At 58.7% G+C, this 20,784-nt stretch overlaps 1 protein-coding gene and 1 non-coding gene across 4 annotated transcripts in view; one reads left to right on the top strand and one right to left on the bottom strand.

Annotated features, from left to right (window-relative positions):
• CHKA (choline kinase alpha) overlaps nt 1-20,784 on the bottom strand; it is a 56,075-nt gene extending 35,291 nt beyond the window's left edge. The window contains exons 1-2 of one of the 3 annotated variants that reach the window (XM_070065595.1): nt 20,242-20,784; nt 2,846-2,957 (exon numbers count right to left, since the gene is read on the bottom strand). In XM_070065595.1, the coding sequence (XP_069921696.1) occupies nt 2,846-2,957; nt 20,242-20,537 (408 nt within the window). In that variant the 5' untranslated portion in view covers nt 20,538-20,784. The remainder of the gene's footprint in view (nt 1-2,845; nt 2,958-20,241) is intronic. The other 2 variants (XM_070065514.1, XM_070065552.1) reach the window with 2 other exon arrangements.
• On the top strand, nt 15,104-15,227 carry LOC127489444 (small nucleolar RNA SNORA38). Its single transcript, XR_007917372.2, has one exon. It is a non-coding gene; the product is annotated as a small nucleolar RNA SNORA38 (small nucleolar RNA).

Raw genomic sequence — 20,784 nt, 5'->3', positions numbered from 1 at the left:
GCGTGCAGCAGTAGAAACTGACGCGACAGCTGAGGAAAACAGTGACAAGTACAGTTGTGCAAAGCAGCACAGTTCCATTGTCTGCTAAAAGCTGATTCCATTTTCCTGATTTACCTAATACTTTTTCCTTAAATAAAGACATACAATTCTGTTTAAACAAGTTTTACTTGTAGGCATTCTACTGCCCATCAGTAGCTGCCCTTCCTAGCTGCCGAAACTCCAAAAAGGAGAAAACGGGCAGGGTGTTCTGCCTAAAGGTCAATGCGGCCACCTTCCACCTAAGAGTTCTGGGTTCGATGCCCGGCTCCGGCTCCTAACTCCACCTTCCTGCTAGCACACTCTGGGGAGGCACTGGTGATGGTTCAAGTGGCTGGGTCCCTGCCACCCACACGGGAGGGACCTTGCTCCTGGCTTCACCTCAGCCCAGCTGGGGCCACTGTGGACATCTGGGGAGTGAACCAGCAGGTAGGTGTGTTCTCTAAATAAATAAATACATTTGTTTAAAAAGTAATAATAAAATAAAAGGACCAAAGATTAACAGCTGACAGTGACTGTTTATTAGGGACAAGCTACCTGCCAAGTTGCAAGCCGTGTTGCAGCTGGCTTTTCGCTCAGTGACTCAGCACGACCCGTTGTCCAATATGGTAGCCGCCAGTTATACGTGACTGTTTAAATTCAAATTCACTGAAATAAAATTTGAAATTCAGTTAATTGGTCACACTTGCTCCATTTCAACGGCCCAACAGTCACATGTGGCTGGTGCCAGGCATCCTGGACAACGCAGATCCAGAATATTCCATCACTGCGGTGCTGCCACAGGACCCAGGGCCGCACTCCGAGTTCCGTCTGGTACCTGGAAGTGCACACTGAAACACTGAGTCATAGATGGAAGAAATAAAGCATTTGAATCATATTCAGGTTTAAACAGCAGTCTTACCACCTGCATCACAGGAGGTACTCATTCAAGTATTCTGAAAGTACTGCTTAAATGAAAACAGAGGCGGAGACGGGCTTCATTGTCACAGAATGTAAACAGTCCTCAAAGGAAGACATAATTAAAAGACTGATTCTGGGGCTGGCACTGTGGCGTAGCGGGCGAAGCCTCCGCCTGGGACGACAGCGTGCCACGTGGGTGCCGATTCATGTCCCGGCCGCTCCTCTTCTGATCCAGCTCTCTACTTATGGTCTGGGAAAGCAGAAGACGGCCCCTGCACCTGTGCGGAAGACCTGGCAGAAGCTCCAGGCTCCTGGCTTCGGATCCGATCGGCTCAGCTCCGTTTAGGGAGTGAACCAGCAGATGCAAGACTTTTCCGTCTCTCCCTCTTTCTGTCAGTAACTCTACCTCTCAAATAAAAAGAATGATTTCATTAAAAGCTCCACAAGGACATTGAGTATTTCCAAAACTGTATTTTGGAATTGAAAAAAAAAAAAAAAAAGGAAGGAAGGAAAGAAAGAAGAGCGAGCCTGCGTGGTGAACACCTTCCTGCTTGCTTGCTGTCACCGTAAGGGGCAGTGTCAGCTTCAGCTGTGTCTCTGCCTAACTCCAGGTGACCTCAGCAGTGCACCTGTGCATGGTCACTGTCCCTCAGAACACGCCGAGCCTGTCCCCAGCGCTTCGGATCTTAACTGTGTTTACAGTTTGACACAGTCAAGGAAAAAATCACATCACAACAATTTAATGATTTAACAGACTGCCAATTTTAACTTTAATATTTCTAAACATATGATTGAATATAGACATGGTATAACCTACTTTTGAGATTAAGATTAAACAGGCTGGCCTTTCAAAAATTTAGTCAGGGGCAGGAGCTGTGGCCTAGCGGTAGAGCTGCCGCCTGCAGTGCGGCATCCCATGTGGGCGCTGGTTCGAGTCCCAGCCGCTCCGCTTCCGGTCCAGCTCCCTGCTGTGGCCCGGGAGAGCAGTGGAGGATGCCCCAAGTGCTTGGGCCCTGCACCCCATGGGAGACCCGGAAGAAGCTCCTGGCTCCTGGCTTTCGGGTCAGCTCAGCTCTGGCCACTGAAGCCATCTGGGGAGTGAACCAGTGGATGAAAGACCTCTCTCTCTCTCTGTCTCTGCCTCTGTAGTCCTGCCTTTCAAATAAATCTTAAAAGAAAAAAATTTAGTCAAAAAACTACTCTGCTTCATTTCATAAAAACAAAAACAGATTCTTCCAAAGGAGAGCAAAATAGGTGTCAAAATCATAGCCCAGAAAAACCTCAACTCACATTTCTGTATGGTCAGTGAAGTGGCAATTCATGACACAAATACAAAAAGTAGACATTTGGGAGATCCTATAACTGAATAAGACAATTCAACAAATTAGGCACTTTAATTTAATTAAAAATTAAATGTAAAATTTAGAAATATTTTAAATATAATTTGAGTTTTAAAGAAATCTGCGTCATAAACTCAGCCGCCCTGAGATTCCACTTCATTAACTCGAACCATTCTCTAAAGTCGTTCCTTTTTAACTGACACATAATTGCGCTTTCTTACAGGGTAAAGTCTTTTAAACAATATCTTCTCTGAATTAGAATTTTACCTAAGACTGAGCTATAAACGTCACTGTGCAGAAAACCCAAGAATCACCAGGCACTATGAAGCATTTAGCCAACATTACACCTTCTCTTCGATGTAAAACTGGTAATATTTGTACTAATTTACTAATAAATGAGTAAAAACAAGAATTAGCAATGGAAACAATAAACCAAGTTGTGGAGCCCAATTAAAATAAAAGCAATTTAAATATCCTTAGAAAACCTCCAAAATACTTAGATTCTTGCGGATATCTTACAAGAGATTTAAAACCGGGAGGGACCCCGCCCCAGCAGCCCAGCCCCTCACCATCTGCAGGATCGCCCCGTACAGCCTCAGAAGCACCTTCCGGGGCTCGTCGCCGACCGTGGCCGTGGTCTCCGGCAGGGAGCACTCGAACAGCATGTTACTGAGGCCGCCCCTGTGGGAGACAGGACAGTGAGCACCCACGGGGAGGGGACTGAGACGGGCGGGGGGTCCAGGACAGTGACACCCCACGGGGAGGGGGCTGAGACGGGCGGGGAGACAGGACAGTGAGCACCCACGGGGAGGGGCTGAGACGGGCGGGGAGACAGGACAGTGAGCACCCACGGGGAGGGGGCTGAGACGGGCGGGGGGTCCAGGACAGTGAGCACCCACGGGGAGGGGACTGAGATGGTGGGGGGTCCAGGACAGTGAGCACCCACGGGGAGGGGGCTGAGACGGGCGGGGGGTCCAGGACAGTGAGCACCCACGGGGAGGGACTGAGACGGGCGGGGGGTCCAGGACAGTGAGCACCCCACGGGGAGGGGACTGAGATGGTGGGGGGTCCAGGACAGTGAGCACCCACGGGGAGGGGGCTGAGACGGGCGGGGGGTCCAGGACAGTGAGCACCCCACGGGGAGGGGACTGAGATGGTGGGGGGTCCAGGACAGTGAGCACCCATGGGGAGGGGGCTGAGACGGGCGGGGGGTCCAGGACAGTGAGCACCCACGGGGAGGGGGCTGAGACGGGCGGGGGGTCCAGTACAGTGAGCACCCACGGGGAGGGACTGAGACGGGCGGGGGGTCCAGGACAGTAAGCACCCCACGGGGAGGGGGCTGAGACGGGCGGGGAGACAGGACAGTGAGCACCCACGGGGAGGGACTGAGACGGGCGGGGGGTCCAGGACAGTGAGCACCCACGGGGAGGGGACTGAGATGGTGGGGGGTCCAGGACAGTGAGCACCCACGGGGAGGGGGCTGAGACGGGCGGGGGGTCCAGTACAGTGAGCACCCACGGGGAGGGACTGAGACGGGCGGGGGGTCCAGGACAGTAAGCACCCCACGGGGAGGGGGCTGAGACGGGCGGGGAGACAGGACAGTGAGCACCCACGGGGAGGGACTGAGACGGGCGGGGGGTCCAGGACAGTGAGCACCCACGGGGAGGGGACTGAGATGGGCGGGGGGTCCAGTACAGTGAGCACCCACGGGGAGGGACTGAGACGGGCGGGGGGTCCAGGACAGTAAGCACCCCACGGGGAGGGGGCTGAGACGGGCGGGGAGACAGGACAGTGAGCACCCACGGGGAGGGACTGAGACGGGCAGGGGGTCCAGGACAGTGAGCACCCACGGGGAGGGGGCTGAGACGGGCGGGGGGTCCAGGACAGTGAGCACCCACGGGGAGGGACTGAGACGGGCGGGGGGTCCAGGACAGTGAGCACCCACGGGGAGGGGGCTGAGACGGGCGGGGGTCCAGGACAGTGAGCACCCACGGGGAGGGGGCTGAGACGGGCGGGGGGTCCAGGACAGTGAGCACCCCACGGGGAGGGACTGAGACGGGCGGGGGGTCCAGGACAGTGACACCCCACGGGGAGGGACTGAGACGGGCGGGGGGTCCAGGACAGTGACACCCCACGGGGAGGGGACTGAGACGGGCGGGAGTCCAGGCACCACGGGAACCGTTCTCCCTCAAGTCTCAGTCCCACCTCTCGGGATCCTTGAAACACAGATGATGACCTCCACAGCTTTCAGATGAATCCGAAAGTCACATTAAAAACGAACAACTTGCGGCACAGGGAGTTAAGCGCTGCTGGCAACACCGGCATCCCACACCAGAGCGCGGTTTCAGTCCCGCTCCTCCCCGTCTAACCCAGCTCCCAGCATGCATCTGGGAAGCAGTCTGGGAAGGCAGCAGATGCGCAGGTGCTGGGCCCCCGTCGCCCACGCGGGAGACCCAGTGGAGCGCCAGGCCCCTGGCTTCAGCCCTCCCCAACCCAAGCTGCTGTGGCCATTTGAAGTCAGTCAATCAGCCTTTCAAATAAATAAATCCAAATAAATTAAGTTTCTAAAGTGGACAATTTCCCAACCTTTTTCTGGAGCAGAACTGCTTGTGTGCACCTCCACGTGCCGTTCGCCTCCAGGACGAACGAGGACCACGCAGAAACTGCCCCGGCACTGGGCGGGGGGACGCAGCCTGCAAATTCCTCTCCCAGAGCCCAACGCGCCCAGCGTGTTCCCCGGTCCGCACGTTATCCTCTTGGCCATCCTGAAGCCTCTCCCCAGGGCTGGCCACCTGACTGGCAGCGCCAAGAGCTGGTAAAAACTTCACAACTGACTTGTCAACAGCCTTGTCGGAAAACCTGCAACACGAGTCGCCAGGGCATTCAGCGCGCAGCAGACCTCGAGCCGCAGCCAGACCCAACCCTGGCCACCGAGGCCAGAGAGCAGTCACAGGCCACCCAAGTGACAGCTTGGAGGCAAGTCACACCTGGGCTGGAGATGTCGAGGGGCCCAGGAGGGCCGGCTCACGCAGGCACGGGGCCAGGTAAGGGACATGGCACCGCACAGGCAGGGCCCACGTGGGAACCCCGCCCACCCGCCACCCTGAAGGCAGGACCACTGAGCAACGCTGGAAGCAAGGGCAACACAAGACCACAATGCGCGCCGGGCCCGGCCCTTCCGGAAACCGTCACTCCCACAGGGAAGACACACAGCTCGTAGGTGAGAGCCTCACAAACAGGGCAGAGCCTGCAGCTGCCAGCCAGTCCAGTGCACACCAGCCGTCAGGTCCTCCGGCGCCGAATGGCCTGGCAGCGTGCGCCAAAACCTTTTTCTTTTCTTTTTTTTGAGGAGCAAAGAACCATCACATCAGATTACAGCTTCCGGGACCAACCCCACACCCGACCCCCTTCGCGGGAGCCACCAGCCTCCTTCCCTGTCCCACCCCATGAACACTCCAGGCCCATCACGCCAGACTTCCAAAAGTGAGGCTAAAACAGAAGCAGCCAACGGGAGCTGCAGCCCGCTGCTGGGCGGCAGGCAAAGGAGCGGGATCGTTACCTGGAGGTCCGCAAAGGTCGCTGCGCCATCCTGAACACCCTGCTCGTCACTGACACACCCCTCCTCCTCCTTGGCAAGAAAGCCCTCATGCTGTCCAGGCAGCAGACCGTCCTGACCTGCTGCCTTTTACGTGTGGCCGTGCGACCGAGTGCTGGCATAACAGAGGTCAGCTCAGAGGTCAGCCTTCAGGCCCTGAGAATCCCAGCCTCCCCTCGCTCCCCAGCCCAGCAATGGCGCTGCTTCCTGCTGTCCCCACTTCAGTCCTAACAGTGCGCCCTGTTCCGTTCTTCTGTCCGCCACCTGGTCACCCAATTCCCCACTCAAATTCTCTGTGATGAAACACCTGGCGCCTCGGCCAGACCTCAGGCCCGTCACGGAATGACACGGCGGTCAGCTGAGAGGAGCCGGGACCAGCATCCGGCCCAGGAAGCTGCCGTACCGCGTGGGCCTGGCCACTTCCCCCACTGCTTTTTATTTTATTAAGATTTTATTTATTTATTTGAGGGGTAAAGTTACAGAGAGAAATGTCTTCCATCCGCTGGTTTACCCCAGAAATGGTTTACCCCGCCATGGCCAGAGCTAGGCCCATCCAAAGCCAGGAGCCAGGAGCTTCCTCTGGGTCTCCCACGCGGGTGCTGGGACCCAAGGACTTGGGCCACCTTCCACTGCTTTCTCAGGCCACAGCAGAGGCTGGATCAGAAGTGGAGCAGCCGGGACTCGAACCAGCACCCATATGGGACGCCAACACTGCAGGCAGAGGCTTTACCCGCTACGCCACAGCAGCGGCCCCCAGAGTTCCTTGCCGCTCGTCACCACGTGTCTCTCAGCCTGGAAGCGCCTCTGAACTGTGGTGTCTACACCACCTGCTCTTTGACAGCGACTTCAAAGTCCAGCCCCTTCCATGACACTGTCACCATTCTCAGTGTTCCCTTTAAGGAGGGGCATGGCCGAACACTCAGCTCTCAAGGCCCACAGCCCCCAGCGCTGCAAGGCTCAACAAACCTGTTCTAAAAATAAGGCTACTCAACACCACTTCTGGCCACGGACTCCTATCTTCTCAGCCCCGTACCCCGCTCTCCGACAGCTCGGCTCCCTCGGGGGCAGGCCCTCTCTCCTGGGGCCGGCATCCTGAGACAGTAAGCCATGGCTAAGCCCCGGTTCTGCCGCTCGCGGGCCGTGCGATCCTGGACATGCCACTAACCCTCTGCTCTTGGAACTCGCTGCCCTGGAGCCCTGGAGCCCTGGAGCCCTGGAGCCCTGGGCTGCAGCGCCCCAGGTACTGGACCGGTCAGCTCAGCTCAGCTCAGCGGCATCAGCCTGCAGGGTGGAGGCTGGTGTCACCTCCACTTTACAGATGAGGAAACAGAAACACAGGAGCAGGTGAGCCAGCATTCGGGTCCTTCCCGCGCTGCCCCAGACAGACGAGGCAAGGCAGGAGCCCCCCTCTGCCACGCTGGCCGTAGCCAGGTGCCGTGAGAGCTGCGCGCCCGGCCAGCGAAGAGCCTGCCCCAGGACTGCTCCACACGCCGCTGCTGGACAAAGTCCTGCAAACTCGGCGGCCTACGGCAACATTATTATCCTCAGTCCCCAAGTGCACAAGACTGAACACAGGCCTTCCGCGGCCCAAATCACAATGCTGACGGCAGGGCAGCAGATCAAAAATAGGCATTGGCACCACATTCCAGGAAACACGCAGAAAACAACTGAGGACAGATGCGACCAAGCTCACGGGTCTCAGAGAACAAGGGATGCCGGGCAGCAGAGGAGGAGCCAGTGCCGACAGGGCAGGAGCGCTCCGGGGACGGGCGCAGGCAGCACAGCAATGCGGGGCACTGAACACGGGGAAGGGCGCGACTGCAGCCGTGTGTTCCACCACAATCCTAGTGGAAAAGAACGGAGTCCTGACACACGCTGTAACACGGACGGTGCACCAAACCAGCCAGGCACGAGAGACCACACACCATGTGATTCCATTCACGAGAAATATCCGGAACAGGAGAGTGATGGAGACGGAAAGTCGAGGAGAGGCCGCCAGGGGCCAGGGTGGGAGCGGGCGGTGACAGCATCTTTCCGAGATGACAGGACTGTTCTGGGGCTGGTGCAAAGCCGCTGCCTGCAGTGCAGGCATCCCATGTGGGCACTGGTTCAAGTCCCGGCTGCTCCTCCTCCCATCCAGCTCTCTGCCGTGGCCTGGGAAAGCAGCGGAGGATGGCCCAAGTGCTTGGGCCCCTGCACGCATGTGGGAGACCAGGAGAAGCTCCTGGCTTTGGATTGGCAGAGCTCCGGCCATTGTGGCCATTCTCTCTCTCTGTGTCTCTGTCTCTCTCTGCAACTCTGCCTTTCAAATAAATAACTTCTTAAAAAACAAGCAAATGTTCTAGAATTGTAGATGGTTGCATGTACCACTTCTGCATACTTTAAATGGCTGAATTTTAAATGGTACTAGTATACAAACTGTTTCAGTAAAGCTTTCTTTTTTAATAAAATAACTTTTTAAGATTTATTTTTATTTATTTGAAAGGCAGCATTACAGAGAGAGAGAGAGAGAGAGAGAGAGACATCTTCCATCAGCTGGTTGCTCCCCAGCCACAGTGGCCAGGGCTCTGAGCTTCTTCTGGGTCTCCCATGTGTGCTCAGGCCCCAAGCCACCTTCCGGCGCTTTGGCAGGGAGCCGGATGAGGCAGAGCAGCCGGGTCTTGAACCATATGGTGGTGCCTTAACCTACTACACCACAATGCTGGCTCTGTTTTCCCCAAGTTAACAAACAAAAACTTGAATGCGCTTCTACAGAAGTTTTCCCAGATCTAGTAAGTCACCCTGAAGGTTACTTTTTTCAACAACTTACTTCAAAAGCAAAAAGTGCTGTGCTGAGTCTCCAGGAATGACCAGGAGCAGGGACCTACTTTTCCCCAGTCGTCTAACTTTGAGAACAGGAAGAAAAGGGAGCCCCCGTGGGCCGCAAGGCGCAGCCAGTGTGCCTTCCGCCGACCTCCGGGCAGGGCCTCTCCGGCTTATCAGAATCCCTGGAGTGTCCACTCAGCCGCCACCAGATCCTGGCTCCCAGGCAACAGGACAGCCATTATTACGACAGAGGTAGAAGCCCTACTTTTTCTTCCTGTCACATACTCTCCAAAGCTCAAAGCCAAGAGCGAACAGACGGACCAGTGTTCTAAATTGTGCAACCTGATTCAAAGTTTGTCCCCGTCCGCTGGCAGGCAGGCTGGCTCAGCCAGCAACGGCTCCCGACCCGGAAATCCTTCACCTACTGGATTTCCTGTTTCTCATCAGGCTTTAGAGAATGAACTATTATTTTCATGACAGTCAACGTAAAGGAACGAGGATGCTGGCCCGGACGGTCCTCGGAAGCCACCTAGAAAATGTCAGCGGTCAGCGAGTCGGCTTGGCCAGGCGCAGAGAAGCGCCCCAGCGACAGCAGACACGCAGCAGCCTAACGCCCTGCAGAATCTGCCAGAGCGTCCTCCCAGGTGGACGCTGGCCTCATGGCTGCAGCCACTGCCTGGCATGCTCCTGTCCTTACCAAGGTGCCCGGTTTGAGTCCCAGCTACTCTGCACTTTTGAGCCAAGTTCCTGCTAATGGGCCAGGAAGGCACCAGATGGTGGCTCAAGCTACCTGGTTCCTACCACCCCTGTGGGAGACCTGCGTGGAGCTCCTGCTCCTGGCTCCAGCCGGCCCAGCCCTGGCGCTGCAGCCCTTGGAAGACTGAACCAGCACACAGAGCTGGTTTGCTCTCTGCCTTTGAAAAAACTGAAAACAAATGAAAAAAGCTTTTAAAATCTGAGGTGGGCCAGCGCTGTGGCGTAGCGGGTAAAGCTGCCGCCTGCAGTGCCGCCATCCCATGTGGACACTGCTTCCAGTCCCGGCTGCTCCACTTCCCACCCAGCTCTCTGCTCTGGCCTGGGAAAGCAGCGGAAGATGGGCCAGGTGCTTGGGCCCCTGCACCCATGTGGGAGGCCTGGAAGAAGCTCCCGGTCACAGCTCTGGCCCAAAAATATATATTTTTTAAAGATTTATTTTTAAAAATCATTCATTTATTCTGAAAGAGAGAGAGAGAGCGCGAGATCGGTCTTCCACCCGCCGGCTCACTCCTCAGCTGCCTCAGCCAGGCCTGAGCCACCCCCACTGCTTCTGGCAGGCCACTAACAGCGGCTGAACGGGAAGCAGAGCAGCCAACACACACCAGCGCCAATATGGGATGCCAGCGCCGGCGACAGCTTTACCTGCCACTCCACCACGCCAGTCCAAACTAGGGGCTGCGCGCCTAGGAGTTAGGACGCCCAGCCCACGTCAGAGGTCTGCTCCCTGCTCCAGCCCCCTGGCAGCGCAGACCCTGGAAGGTGCGCAATGCTCACGTACTGGCTTCCTGCCACCGTGCGGGAAACACGGATTGCATTCCCGATCCTGATGTTCAGCCCAGCCCGGCTCCAGCTGTTGTAGGCACCTGGGGAGAAAACCAGTGGGCCCGGCACCGCGGCTCACTAGGCTAATCCTCTGCCTTGCGGCGCGGGCACACCAGGTTCTAGTCCCGGTCGGGGCGCCGGATTCTGTCCCGGTTGCCCCTCTTCCAGGCCAGCTCTCTGCTGTGGCCCGGGAGTGCAGTGGAGGATGGCCCAAGTGCTTGGGCCCTGCACCCCATGGGAGACCAGGAGAAGCACCTGGCTCCTGGCTCCTGCCATTGGATCAGCGCGGTGCGCCGGCCGCAGCGCGCTGGCCGCGGCGGCCATTGGAGGGTGAACCAACAGCAAAGGAAGACCTTTCTCTCTGTCTCTCTCTCTCACTGTCCACTCTGCCTGTCAAAAAAAAAAAAAATCGAGCCGGCGCCGTGGCTCAATAGGCTAATCCTCCACCTTGCGGCGCCGGCACACCGGGTTCTAGTCCCGGTTGGGGCGCCGGATTCTGTCCCGGTTGCCCCTCTTCCAGGCCAGCTCTCTGCTATGGCCAGGGAGTGCAGTGGAGGATGGCCCAGGTGCTTGGGCCCTGCACCCCATGGGAGACCAGGAAAAGCACCTGGATCCTGGCTCCTGCCAGGATCAGCGCGGTGCGCCGGCTGCAGCGGCGGCCATTGGAGGGTGAACCAACGGCAAAGGAAGACCTTTCTCTCTCTGTCTCTCTCTCTCACTGTCCACTCTGCCTGTCAAAAAAAAAAAAAAAAAAAAAAAAAAAAAATCATGAAAAATATGTATTATGAAAAACTAAGCATGGATTTCAAATCTTTTGTGCCAAAATTCACTTATCTTCAATTCCCATTTTTCTGCAGACTTTCTGAAACAAAGAAGGCTCAAAAGGCCTCCCAGCCCCTCCCCCACCTCACTCTCAAGTCACCAGGCTTCTTAAAAGCTCAGAGATTTTTTTTTTTTTTTTTTTTGACAGGCAGAGTTAGACAGTGAGACAGACAGAGACTTATAGACAGTGAGAGAGAGAGAGACAGAGAGAAAGGTCTGCCTTCCATTGGTTCACCCCCCAAATGGCTGCTATGGCCGGTGCACCGCGCTGATCCGAAGGCAGGAGCCAGGTGCTTCTCCTGGTCTCCCATGGGGTGCAGGGCCCAAGCACTTGGGCCATCCTCCACTGCACTCCCTGGCCACAGCAGAGAGCTGGACTGGAAGAGGGGCAACCGGGAAAGATTCTGGCGCCCCAACCGGGACTAGAACCGGGTGTGCCGGCGCCGCTAGGCGGAGGATTAGCCGAGTGAGCCGCGGCGCCGGCCTCAGAGAGATTCTAAGTAGACTTGGCGTCCACAAGGAAGTCAAATCTAACTCAGCAACGTCTTCCAGACCAACCAGCAGCAGCGAGCAGCCACAACCGCCCGACCAGCACCGTGAAGCCGGCACAGGCTGAGCGCACACCCAGCCTGCGCCTTCACAGAGGAGCAGATCACAGCTACCTCTGACCGCCGAGCAAACTCTATCCCACAGAAACTAACTGCTTGTGAGGTTTTGGGTCAAAATGACTTTTTCTTTCAGTGGCTGACTTTAAGTAGTTGCACAAATAAAATGCACAAATAGTCTGTCTTGAATGTGCATTAACAGAAATAAATTCTTCCATGAAAATCAACATGATACAAGAGTATCTCAAGGACCACATCACCGGGCACAGTGAACCAGGACGCCAGGGAAGCCGGCCGCGGCATTCAGTCGCGATGGGTCCCTCCCGCTCTGAGCTCCGAGCTCTGCAGGGCTCCAGGGCCGGCCGGCGGTCAGCTCCAGCCTCTACCGCCCAGGTTCCCAGCAGCCCCACCAGGCGGTGCCCGCCAGCGCCCGCTGTCCTCCCTCTGTCACAGCAGCCCTCGCTGACCGACGTCTGCACCAGCACACTCGCGGGAAACAGCAGCTCCTGCCTGGATCTCTCCCCACTTCCTTGAAGAATCCAGAGCTTCCGATGCTTCAAAATCCCGTTAGTGGTTTACTCTAAAACGTAGTTTTAATTTAGCAACATGGACTTCGATAGCTTTAGAAACGGTTTACATCCTGCATTTGTAGACCTGGCAAGACTGAAGAGATTCATTCCTCTACACTCTTTGGCATTCTAAGTAGGAAAAATCCACGCTACGATGCCACACCCGCTGGTGGACTGCCCAAGCCCTTGAGAGACGGCACTCTACCCGTCGTCTACACTATTTAATAATTTGGAGAAGGGTTCACGTGCAGGTGAGTCAGCGCAACAGTCAGGCAGGGGCCGCGGCTGTGGCTCAGGTGGGCAAGCCGCGGCCAGCACCCCCACTGGACAGCCAGTGCGACTCCCAGCTCTTCGGCTCAGCGCAGCTCCCAGCAGGGCGCTGGCGGCAGCAGCACATGACCCGCGTCCTTGGAGCCCTGCCGTTCCTGTGGGAGACCGGGCGGAGCCCTGGCTCAACCCAGGCTGTTGTGGCCGTCTGGGGAGTGAACCAGCGGAGGAACTTCTCTCTCCCCATCTCTTGGCTCTGCTTTTTGAAGAAATAAATAAATCTTAAAAAAAAAAATACTCAGGCGGATGCTAAGCCTGGGGAGCTGGCTACTCCAGACTGACCTGTACCACCAAGATTTTCACCTGCTAAATTAAAATGGGAAGTTAGCTGGTCTACAGCTAACCAACTGTGTTTCGTTTAAAAGCAAAATGCCACCCAAATCTATGCCAACAACCCAGAGCACGCAGCCCAGCCCACACAGGACTGGCCCCCAAAGCCAGGGGCTGGCCCCCAGAGGAAAACACAGCACGGCTGTCTAGAACCTCCAGAGCACCAGCTACAGTCAAAACGCCTACCAGGAAGGATCCCAGCACAGCCAGTGTGTCTGCAGAAACACGATCCTAAAGCCACAGGCTGGCGACACCGAAACAGAAGGCAACACAGTACCAAAACAGCTGCTGAATTCAGAGCGCGCAGGGAGTGAGAAAAAAGTGACTTTTTGCAAAATGTCTTCTAGCCACGTACAATTCAGCTTGAAACCCCAGCGCAAAGCAGGGCGGCACCGCGGCGGCTCTCCGGGAGCAGTCCCGAGCCGCGTCTCAGCCCAGCTCTGGGGCACTCAAGGAACAGCCCTGAGCTCACCACAGAGGAGCTGTGTGACCTGGGCCTGCAGGCCCGTCATCTCCCCTACAACAGTGGACGAGAACCTCACGACTGCGTGGGACAGGACTACCAGCTGTCCGCGGCCAGCACCGGTCTAACCTTGAAGATGCCAGAAGGAAGTGGCGGAGACCCCCGGCGGTCCTCCACCTCCAGGCGGCTCGTCCTCGGGACACCTGAGGCTGGGTAGCTCCTTTCCACTGCTTTATCTGAAGGAGTGACAGACAGGACCAGAGAACGGTCTTCCATCTGCTGGTTCACTCCAAGACCACCAGCCAGAAACCACGCAGACGCCACGTGGGTGACAAAGGCCCGCTTCCTGGCACGTCAGCAGCACGCTGGATGGGAAGCAGAGGCGGGCTCAATCCCAAGCACGCTGTGGGGCACGACGTCCCGGGCTGAGCCTGACCCCCGCACCACACCCACCTCAGTTCTTCCTGCCGGAAGAGGGGCTGACCCGGGCCCTGCAGGGCGTGCCGTGCTCAGTGCCCGGTTAGCTACTCCGTGTTTCCGACAGTTTCCTGTAACGCGCCTGGAAGCGGGTGACGGCCCGCGTGTGCTTGGGCTTCTGCCCCTGCAGCCACAGCTGAGGCCGTGCTGTCTTTGCGCCTTCAGCAGACCCTGTTCTGTTCATCTCCACCTCGTCGGGCTGCGTCCTTCCACGCAGGAAGCCCAGAACCTGTACCCAGTCGAGCTGGGGGCTCCCCAAGCCCCACTAGGGCTTTTTTTTTTTTTTTTTTTTTTTTTGGACAGGCAGAGTTAGTGAGAGAGAAAGTTATAGACAGTGAGAGAGAGAGAGAGAGAGAGAGAAAGGTCCTCCCTCCGTTGGTTCACCCAAGTAGCCACCATGGCCGGCGCTGCCCGATCTGAAGCCAGGAGCCAGGTGCTTCTCCTGGTCTCCCATGCGGGTGCAGGACCCAAGCACTTGGGCCATCCTCCACTGCACTCCCGGGCCACAGCAGAGAGCTGGCCTGGAAGAGGGGCAACCAGAACTAGAACCCAGCGCCCATATGGGATGCCGGCACCACAGGCGGAGGATTAGCCAAGTGAGCCACGGCGCCAGCCCCAAGCTAGGGCTCTGATCCCCACAGCTTTGTCTTTCCCCTCTAAGCCACCCCCCGGGTCACGCCGGAACAGGTTCCTAACACATGAATTTCCAGCCACTATCCTTAACATGCACAAGATAGCCTTCCTCTGCCTGCTCTCGTCCCCCGCAAGCCCCTTCCACCTTCCACCTACCTCTCAGGTTCAGGAACCTCAGAGCTCCAGGTCCCACTGCTACAGCCCCGCCCAGCCCCCAGGCCGCTGAAGCCGGGTCACAGACAAACTGCCGTCCAAAGTGGACAGGGGCAGAGACCTCCACAGGAACTGCACCTGAGGACGTGCTGCAGCTGGGGGTGGCAGGCGCGGGTGGGGGCAGGGGCGCCGCTGCTCGGGCCGCCCTCATCCCAAATCGGACTGTTTGAGGTCTGGCTACTCGGCCTGGCCCAGCCCCGGCTGTTGCAGGCACTTGAAGAGCAAACCAGCAGAGGGATGATCCACCACATCTACCTCTCTCTCTCTCTCTCTCTCTCTGCGCGCTCGCTCGCACCGCCCCCAGCGGATCCAATCACGGGAGTCGTGGGGACTCACTTGTGTTTCACCTCCAGGATTCCAGGCCACTGGGACACTGGAGAAACTGCCTCCGTGCTTCTGGCAGAGGGAGGCCCATCTAAAAAGGCACGTCTGTGGTTCTGTCTGTGGACACGAAAGAACTGGAAGCAAAGAAACGTGACCAGCCAAGTTCTGGGGACGGCCTGCTCCCGGCAGGCTCAAGACTGCCCATCATGGTATTTCATTTGCCTGAGAGCCAGAGAGAGCGCTCCCCCACCCTGGCTCCCTCCCCAGGCGCCTAGACAGCCAGGTCAGGGCAGGCCAGGTGAGGCCAGCAGCTGGAACTCGACCTAGGTCTCCTGGGAAGGTGGCAGGGACCACATCACTTGAGCTATCACCTGCTGCACTCCAGTGTGCACCTTAACAGGAAGCTGGAATCGGGAGCTCAAATCCAGACGCCCAGACCTGGGAGATGGGCGTTCCAACTGGAATCTTCACTGCTATGCCACCTGCCAAGCCATTTTTTATGATTTATTTATTTGAAAGGCAGAGTGACAGAGAGAGGGGGAGGGACAGAGTTTCCATCTGCTGGTTCACTCCCCAAATACCTCCAACAGCCAGGGCTCGACCAGACCAAAGCCGGAGCCAGGACCACTGTCCCTGGCTCCCACGTGGGTGCACATGGGTGCCAGTCCTCCGCTGCCTTCCCAGGTGCATTAGCAGGGAGCTGGATGGGAAGCAGCGCCCCAGGACTCAAACCGTCAGGTACGGGGTGCCCGCGTCACATGGAGCAGCTTAACCTGCAGCCCCAGAGCACCAGGTCCTGAGCCGTTTTTGAGAGAGACCATTTTGCCAGAGTCTAACCTGCCGGGGTTTTCTCAAAGCCTGAAGGACTTGGGTGGTGGCAAGTACGCAACTCTAAGTCCCTCGGGTCAGCCTGTCCCACCTGACGGCAGGGAGGGGAGACTAAGAAGCACAGGCAGAGCCCAGGGACACGGCTCACCACGAGACTGGGACCTAACCACAGGATTGCAGACTCAACAGTGAGAAACCAACCGAGTGAGCCTGCTCAACAAGCCACAGGAGCAAATCCATGGCACTACCACTACGTGCACAAAAGCCTGACAAAGTCCTACACCCAAACTCTCAGGAGGGGTGCAGCCTGGCGGCTAGGAGGCCAGTTAAGCACCCGCGTGGGAGACCCGGCAGAAGCTCCTGGCTCCGGATCGGCGCAGCTCTGGCCGTTGCAGCCAACTGGAGAGTGAACCAGCGGATGGAAGACCTCTCTGTCTCTCTCTGTCTCTCCTCTAACTCTGACTTCCAAAAAATAATAAATGGGGCTTGCGCTCTGGCGTAGTGGGTAAAGCTGCTCCTCTTCCAATCCAGCTCCCTGCTAGTGCACCTCAGAAAGCAGTGGAGGACGGCCCAAGTCCTTGGGCCCCTGCCCCCGCGTGGGAGACCTGGAAGAAGCTCCTGGCTCCGGATCAGCGCAGCTCCGGCTGTTGCAGCCAACGGGAGAGTGAACCAGGGATGGAAGACCTCTCTGTCTCAACCTATCTCTGTGTAACTCTTTCAAATAAATAAATCTTAAAAAAAAATACACAAAGATTAAAAAAATAAAAAAAAAAAACAAATCAGGCTGGCGCCGCGGCTCACTAGGCTAATCCTCCACCTGCAGCGCCAGCACCCCGAGTTCTAGTCCCGGTCGGGGCGCCGGATTCTGTCCCGGTTGCCCTTCTTCCAGGCCAGCTCTCTGCTGTGGCCAGGGAGTGCAGTGGAGGATGGCCCAAGTGCTTGGGCCCTGCACCCCATGGGAGACCAGGAGAAGCACCTGGCTCCTGGCTTCAGATCAGCGCGGTGCCGGCCACAGCGGCCACTGGGGGGTGAACCAACGGAAGGAAGACCTTTCTCTCTGTCTCCCTCTCTCTAACTCTGCCTGTCAAAACAAACAAACAAACAAACAAACAAAAACAAACCAAGGAGGGAGCTTTGGCATAATTTTCCCAAATACTCGGGGTGCCACCACGAGACACAGTTCACTGACTTCTGCCTCGTCGTCTTGCCAAGAAGGCACCTGAGGGCTTCGCCGGCCTTCTCGGGCTCCCTCGCCTTCAGATGCCTCGATGGCGGTGTCCCGCTGGGGCTGTAACCCCTCCTCCGCCATTCTGCTGTGTGCCTGGGCTGACCCTTGTTCACCGTTCTCAAACACTTCTCGCATTAAACTTCCGGGCAGTGTGGCACCTTTCTGCAGATCTGCAGTTTCACAAGTGACTGTGCCTGCTTCACCGGTCAGAGCGCCGGTAAACCAGCCAACCACCCCTCGCCGCGACTCGCAGGCACGGAGATCAGTTGTGCTGTCTCGGCATGGGCGTATTTTCTAAACGACCAGTGCACTCATAATTTTCACTTTGTTTTTCCTTATTCCACTCCTCGCTGGCACCCAGCCACCGAGCCCCTGGTGACACGTCTCCAGTTCTCCCTCGGCAGAGAGGCCAGCTCAGCCACAGGGCCTGGGGTCAGGCACCTGACACGACAGGAATCCCATCTCCTGGGAGAGCAGGATGGACCCCTGCACACAGAGCGGCCAGTGCAGTGGTCAAAGCCCGCCTGCCTGTGAAGAGCTGGGGGAAACACAGAGGAGAGAGACCGCTGTCGGGGTCCACGCGAGGCCTGCAGGAAGGGCCGTGAAGCAGACCCCGCCCGGGGGAAGGCTGCCCAGCAGCGGGCAGGGGCAAGGGCCTGGCGGCCGCAGCTGCCACACCCGGGGGGAAGGCGAATCCTGAAACAGGAAGGACACAGCCGGAGCCCAGGGTGTAAAGTCTGCACCCAATCTGGATGCCACTCTCCAGCTGGCCAGGTCACAGGAGCACCGACAGCTGAGCAACCCCTGGGAGCGGGACCGAGACATGGAGAAGGCAGAGGGCACAGGTGTCCCCAGGGCAGCAGGCCGGGCCTCCGGGCCTTGGAGAAGCCAAGGGGACAGGCAGGTGTGGGTGCAGAGGTAGCTCACCAGGTCTAGGGTCTTGGTTACCACCTGGTCTGGAAATAACTGCCAGGGGAAAGGCGGCAGCGTATTCCGAGGTGGGCAGGAGCCGGGTAAAGGGGACAGGTAGAGGCTCGACCTTTAACAAGCAGATGGACAAGAGCTGGAGCAGACAGACGGAGAGGAAGCGTCCGTACGCGACAGAAGGAGCCACAGTAAATGCCACCACTCCAGTGAACCCCACCTCCTGCAACGGCCTTTTCCATCGTTTTTAAAAAAGATTTATTTATCTGAGAGTCAGAAGAAAAGATCGACCATCTGCTGGTCTACTCTCCAGATGTCCACAACAGCCAGCGCTGGCCCAGGCCGAAGCCAGGAGCTTCATCGGGGGCTCCCATGTGGGCAGCAGGTCATCTCCCACGCCTTTTTTTTTGACAGGCAGAGTGGACAGTGAGAGAGAGAGACAGAGAGTGAAATCCAGCACCCGGACCGGGACTAGAACCCGGGGTGCCGGCGCCGCAGGCGGAGGATTAGCCTGTTGAGCCGCAGGGCCGGCTGCCCTCACTGCCTTTCGCAGGCTATCAGCTGGATCAGAAGTGGAGCAGCTGGGACTCCAACTGGCACCCACGTGGGAACATGGGATGCCGATGTCACAGGCGGCAGTGCTGGCTCCCTGCCGTTTTTGTTTTTTGGGTTTTTTTTTAAAGATTTATTTGAAAGAGTTACAAAGAGGGGAAAGGCAGAGAGAGAGAGGTCTTCCATCCGCTGGTTCACTCCCTAATGGGCCCCAATGCCGAAGCTGCGCCAATCCAAAGCCAGGAGCTTCCCCCAGGTCTCCCACACAGGTGCAGGGCCATCTTCCGCTGCTATCCCGGGCCCCGGCAGAGAGCTGGATCAGAAGTGGAGCAGCCGGGACTTGAACCAGGGGCCCATACGGAGGCCGGCACTGCAAGCGGCAGCGCTACCCCTATGCCACAGCGCCGGCCCCCTGCCGTTTGTAAAGTAAGGCATCTCCCACCTTCCCAGGCACTAACTCCCCTTCCCTCCTTACCACATCACTAACTATCTTCCCAGGACACAGGACAGACAGGCACACGCCAGTCTCTAAAAGGCTCTCCCTGGGGCCGCCGCAGGCACCGGCCGCGCACTGCACACTGCGGCACCAGCTTCAAGTGCCAGTTCTGCTGCTGACCCAGCTTCCGTTAGCATGCACCCTGGCAGGCAGCGGAGGGCGGCCGAGCGCGTGGGCCCCGCCACCCCGTGAGGGACCCGGATGGAGCCCTGGCTGTTGTGGTCATGTGGGGAGTAAAAGAGCAGATGGAAAATACTTGTCACTTTGGCTTTCGAGCAAATAAAACTCTCTTTAAAAAATAAGAAGGTTCTCCAATCCAAAGGGAAAGCTGTCTCCTGGGGAAAGAAACCAGACCCCCGCTGCTCCTGCAATGGCTGTCTGACCAGAAGGCCCCGAGATGCCCTGAGGCTGGACCCAGGGGCTCCGAGTGTCCGCCCAGGCCCCCCAGGCCTGGGGAGGGGAGGGCGTGGAGCCCCGGGCCCACTCCTCTCTAAGCTTCTCCCTGTTCATTCAAGGGTGCCGCTCAGCCGTGGCCTCTCGCGGACGAGCGTGGGTTCAAGTTTTGGAGAGTTTTCTTCCTGAAGCACCGTTAGGGAATCCAAGGATCACCCAGACATCTCGCGCCTGCTGCTTCTCCGGTTCCCACCACCACCTCTGCTGCGTCTGCTCCCAGGCCCCTGGAACCCAAAGCCCCAAGAGTGCATCGTGCTGCGCTCGCCCCGTGGGCACCAGCAGGAATCCAATGACCAACCGGACGCAGGATGACCGGGGGCCGCCAGCAGCCGGCGTCACCAGGCGGCACCCACCCGCTCAGCCAATGAACAGGAAAGTGGCCGCGCCGCGAGGGAGGCGTGGGTGCGGGAGCCGACGCCCCGCACGGACGCGGATCCTCCGGTCCCCTCGGCCGCCCGCACGGACCCGGGGCGCCGGCCACGGGGACCCGGACACCCCGGGGCCGCGGCTGGAGGGAAGCGTGGGGAGGGGTCGCCACGCCTCCCGGCCGCGGCGGGGACCCCTGCAGGGGAGGAGTGGGCGGGGGGGGGCGCGCCGGCGACCAGGCGAACCCGGCGACCGCGCGCGCTTCCGACGCCCCCGGCCGCACCGGGCGCGCTCCGGCCGGCCGGCCGGCATTGTTCTCCAGGAGGGCCCCGCGCCCCGCGCCCCGCCCGGCCCACGTCAGCGGCCCCGCCACCGACCTGATGACACTGATGTGGAACTGGTCCTCGCGCAGGCCCCGCCAGGCGCCGGGCAGGAACTCCTTGCACCACAGATAGGCCCGGCGCCGCGTGCGGGGCTCCGGCTCGTCGGCCGCGGGCGGCGGCGGCGGCGGCGGGGGCGGCGGCGGCGGCGGCGGCAGCGCGAGCGGCGGCTTGGGCTCGAGGTCGCTGACGCCGGGCGCCGGGGCCGCGCTGCCGCCGCCGCCGCCGCAGCCCAGCAGCAGCCCGAGCGGCGAGGGCTCCGCCTCGTCCCCGGTGCAGAACTTGGTCTTCATGCCGGCCGCGCGGCCGCAGGACGAGGCTCGGGTCCGGCCGCGCGCCCGCCTCGGGAGGCCGCTCGCTGACCGGGCGGGGGGCTGCGCGCGGCGGGCGGCGGCTGAAGGCGCGCGGGGCGGGGGCGCGGGCCGAGGGCAGCCGGGACCGGCGGGCGGGCAGGCGGCGCGGCGGCTGCGGGGCCGACGGGCAGCTGGCGCTCCGGCCGCGGGGCTCGCTCCTTTACCGCCGCCGCCGCACGAGGAGCGC

This window comes from Oryctolagus cuniculus, chromosome 1, assembly GCF_964237555.1.
Source record: "Oryctolagus cuniculus chromosome 1, mOryCun1.1, whole genome shotgun sequence".
NCBI lineage: Eukaryota > Metazoa > Chordata > Mammalia > Lagomorpha > Leporidae > Oryctolagus > Oryctolagus cuniculus.
Note: the sequence above shows the minus strand (reverse complement) of the source record. Positions and strands in the feature narration are given on the sequence as shown.